Source organism: Triticum aestivum, chromosome 7D (assembly GCF_018294505.1).
Source record: "Triticum aestivum cultivar Chinese Spring chromosome 7D, IWGSC CS RefSeq v2.1, whole genome shotgun sequence".
NCBI lineage: Eukaryota > Viridiplantae > Streptophyta > Magnoliopsida > Poales > Poaceae > Triticum > Triticum aestivum.
In genome coordinates, this window is record NC_057814.1 from 564,039,081 (window position 1) to 564,042,189 (window position 3,109).

At 47.9% G+C, this 3,109-nt stretch overlaps 1 protein-coding gene across 1 annotated transcript; it reads left to right on the top strand.

Moving 5' to 3' along the window:
- Nucleotides 1-361: 361 nt before the first annotated feature.
- On the top strand, nucleotides 362-2,331 carry LOC123171291 (tyrosine N-monooxygenase-like). Its single transcript, XM_044588859.1, has 2 exons — nucleotides 362-1,336; nucleotides 1,696-2,331. The coding sequence occupies exons 1-2, from the start codon at nucleotides 362-364 to the stop codon at nucleotides 2,329-2,331; spliced, it is 1,611 nt and encodes a 536-aa protein (XP_044444794.1).
- Nucleotides 2,332-3,109: the final 778 nt, after the last annotated feature.

Below are 3,109 nucleotides of genomic sequence, written 5' to 3' on the forward strand. Positions count from 1 at the left end.
TATTAGTATCAGCCTTCGTATCTAAATAAATCTAAGACAATCTACAAATAGAAGATTTTTCTTATGTATACAGTTATTATTATTAGTATCAACATAAATACATTTGAAATGCCATGTGGTAAATGTGATAAATGATCCACACATGAGGAATATATCTAGACATGTTTTAGTGTTAGATACGTAGATACCTTCGTATCTAATAAATCTATGCCAATTTTTTGGTACCGAGGTAACATATAAAGAGGGGTCTCGCCCTCATGGGCAGAGCAGCACGAAGAGCAAAGTTGGCTTCCCTACGCACCGATAACAAGGGAAGCTACCTCGCAAGCCTGTGCACACTCAGCAAGCAGCAGTCTCCACAATGCTGGCTTGCTGCTGCTTTGTTGTGTCCCAGCTGCTCATCGTAATAACGCTCATATACCTTGTCATGACCAAGAGCAAGGTCCGCCGTGGCACGTGCTCATCGGCGATGGTGCCACTTCCACTTCCGCCGGGGCCATGGCCGTGGCCACTGGTGGGTAGCCTGCCCGAGATGGTGCTCAACAAGCCGGCGTTCCGTTGGATCCATCGCGTGATGAAGGATATGGGCACCGACATCGCTTGCTTCCGCCTCGACGGCGTCCACGTCGTCCCGATCACATGTCCCAAGATCGCAAGGGAGGTGCTCAAGAAGCAGGACAAAAACTTCTCGTCCCGCCCACTCACCTTCGCCTCCGGCGCCATCAGCAGCGGGTACAAGGACGCCGTGCTCTCGCCGTTCGGCGACCAGTGGATGAAGATGCGCAAGGTGCTCACCTCTGAGATCATCTGCCCCTCCCGTCACAAGTGGCTCCACGACAAGCGCGCCGACGAAGCTGACAACTTGACGCGCTACATCTACAACCTCACCGCCGGGCGGTCGTCATCTTCAACGTCGGGACTAGCCAACGTCAATGTCAGGCATGTCGCGCGGCATTACTGCGGCAACGTTATCCGCCGGCTTGTCTTCGGCCAACGGTACTTCGGGGAGCCTCAGGCGGACGGCGGGCCGGGGCCAATGGAGGTGGAGCACATGGACGCTTCCTTCGCCCTCCTAGGGTTCACCTTCGCGTTCTGCGTCAGCGACTACCTCCCGTGTCTACTTGGCCTAGACCTCGACGGCCACGAGAAAATTATTAAGGAGGCCAACACAAAAGTGGATAGACTGCATGGCGTGGTCATCGAAGAGCGTTGGAGGCAGTGGAACAGCGGCGAAAGGCAGGACGGGGTCCAGGACTTCCTTGACGTTCTCATCACGCTTGCCGATGGTGATGGCAAGCCGTTGCTCAGCATCGATGAGGTCAAAGCACAGTCCAAGGTAAGCAAAATATTAATTAATGAGAAATTTTAAGATGGTTCAAGGGCCTAGATTGAATTTTGTGACCAATTGCCTCATAGTCCTACAAGGTACTAATACGTCATCCATGAGAAAAGGTAATAGCTCACACTATTAAATACTAGATCTTATACCGTATTTCGCAGGTGTTAGAAAAGGGAAACAATAGAATAAGAAATTATGAATTAATAGTTTAAACATAGCATTATTGTAATTTTCTACCATTTTGATGTGATTTCAACTTAAACTGTATTTAAAATTCCAATTATTCAATGTAATCTCTCTTTATGCAAAGGTATAAAGTGTAATAACTTACATTTATCTCCATGGAATGGATGCAGGGCATAATATTAGCGGCCATAGATAACCCGTCAAACGCAGTGGAGTGGGCACTGGCGGAGATGGTGAACAACCCAGAATTGCTGGCCAAGGCAGTGGAGGAGATGGACCGGGTGGTTGGTCGCGAGCGACTGGTGCAAGAGTCAGACATCATGCAGCTCAACTATCTCAAGGCGTGCATACGTGAGGCATTTCGCCTCCACCCAATCGCTCCCTTCAACCTGCCGCATGTCGCGATTGCCGACACCATTGTTGCGGGCTACCACGTGCCCAAGGGTAGCAACGTCATCCTCAGCCGGCTGGCCCTGGGCCGGAACCCCACCGTCTGGGATGAACCACTCCACTTCAAGCCAGAGCGCCATATGGGAGACAACATCAATGTGGTGCTTACCGAGAGCGAATTGCGGTTCATCTCCTTCAGCACCGGACGGCGAGGATGCATCGCGGCATCACTAGGAACAACCATGAGTGTCATGCTCTTTGGCAGGCTCCTACATGGCTTCACCTGGACTAAACCGGCTGGGGTGTCGGCTATCAATCTCAGCGAGTCCAAGCACAACCTCTTCATAGAGAAGCCGCTAGAGCTACATGCTGAGCCACGTCTTCCAGTGCACCTCTACCCTCTCATGCATTGTTGAGCAAATAACGAGCTATGAATCACCGATATGGCGAGTATGCTAGCTATTTTTTTGACGAATCTATACTTACTAATAAAGGAAGGAGATATTCTTTTTTTTCATCCCGCTTTGTTTCGTTCCACTTCGATTGATTTTCACGTATGCTAGCTATTTTGGTTTTGTCCGTTTCACGTACAAGCGAGCCGGTTTCTTTCATGCGCCACTGGATCGTCCTATGCTTGTCCAAAGCATTGGAACAGTACGTGCTAGCCAAACAACCACCCATCTAGTATTAATTTTGGACAAATAGAGATGAAATGTATACAAGATGATGCTCTTTTTATCACCAACGAAGGATGAAAGTAGGTCGGCGCATATTGGGCAACTCCGTTTGAGTTGTTTCTTCCGGCCCAAGTCCCAGGCGGGGCAGCATAGCAGCCTATAATAGTCTTTCTATTTTGGTTCATCAATTAAATAATACCACATAGTTTTCTTACTTTTAATTCTACAAGTTTATATACGCTAGCAAATTGCCATGGGAATCAATAAGCAGCCTAAAAAAGACATTAAAAAAACTCAGAGAGTGAGGTATGCAATGAGGACACATATTTCGAGTGTGATCAGATCTGAGATTACGGGCCAATGAAAGCAATACAGACACGATTAAAAATCTGTGATTATGGGCCAATGGAACTAGGGAAACCCCAACTAAATATCTGAGATTATAGGCCAATGAAAGAAATGAAGACCCGATTAAAGATTCAAGACTATTATGGGCCAATGGAAGAAACAAAGACGT

What these genes read in the sequence shown, in the direction of transcription:
- LOC123171291 (XM_044588859.1), top strand. Translation starts at nt 362, where the DNA reads ATGCTGGCTTGCTGCTGCTTTGTTGTGTCCCAGCTGCTCATCGTAATA. An exon ending in AGGTCAAAGCACAGTCCAAG is followed by an intron (nt 1,337 to 1,695) that starts GTAAGCAAAATA and finishes GAATGGATGCAG; the next exon opens with GGCATAATATTAGCGGCCAT.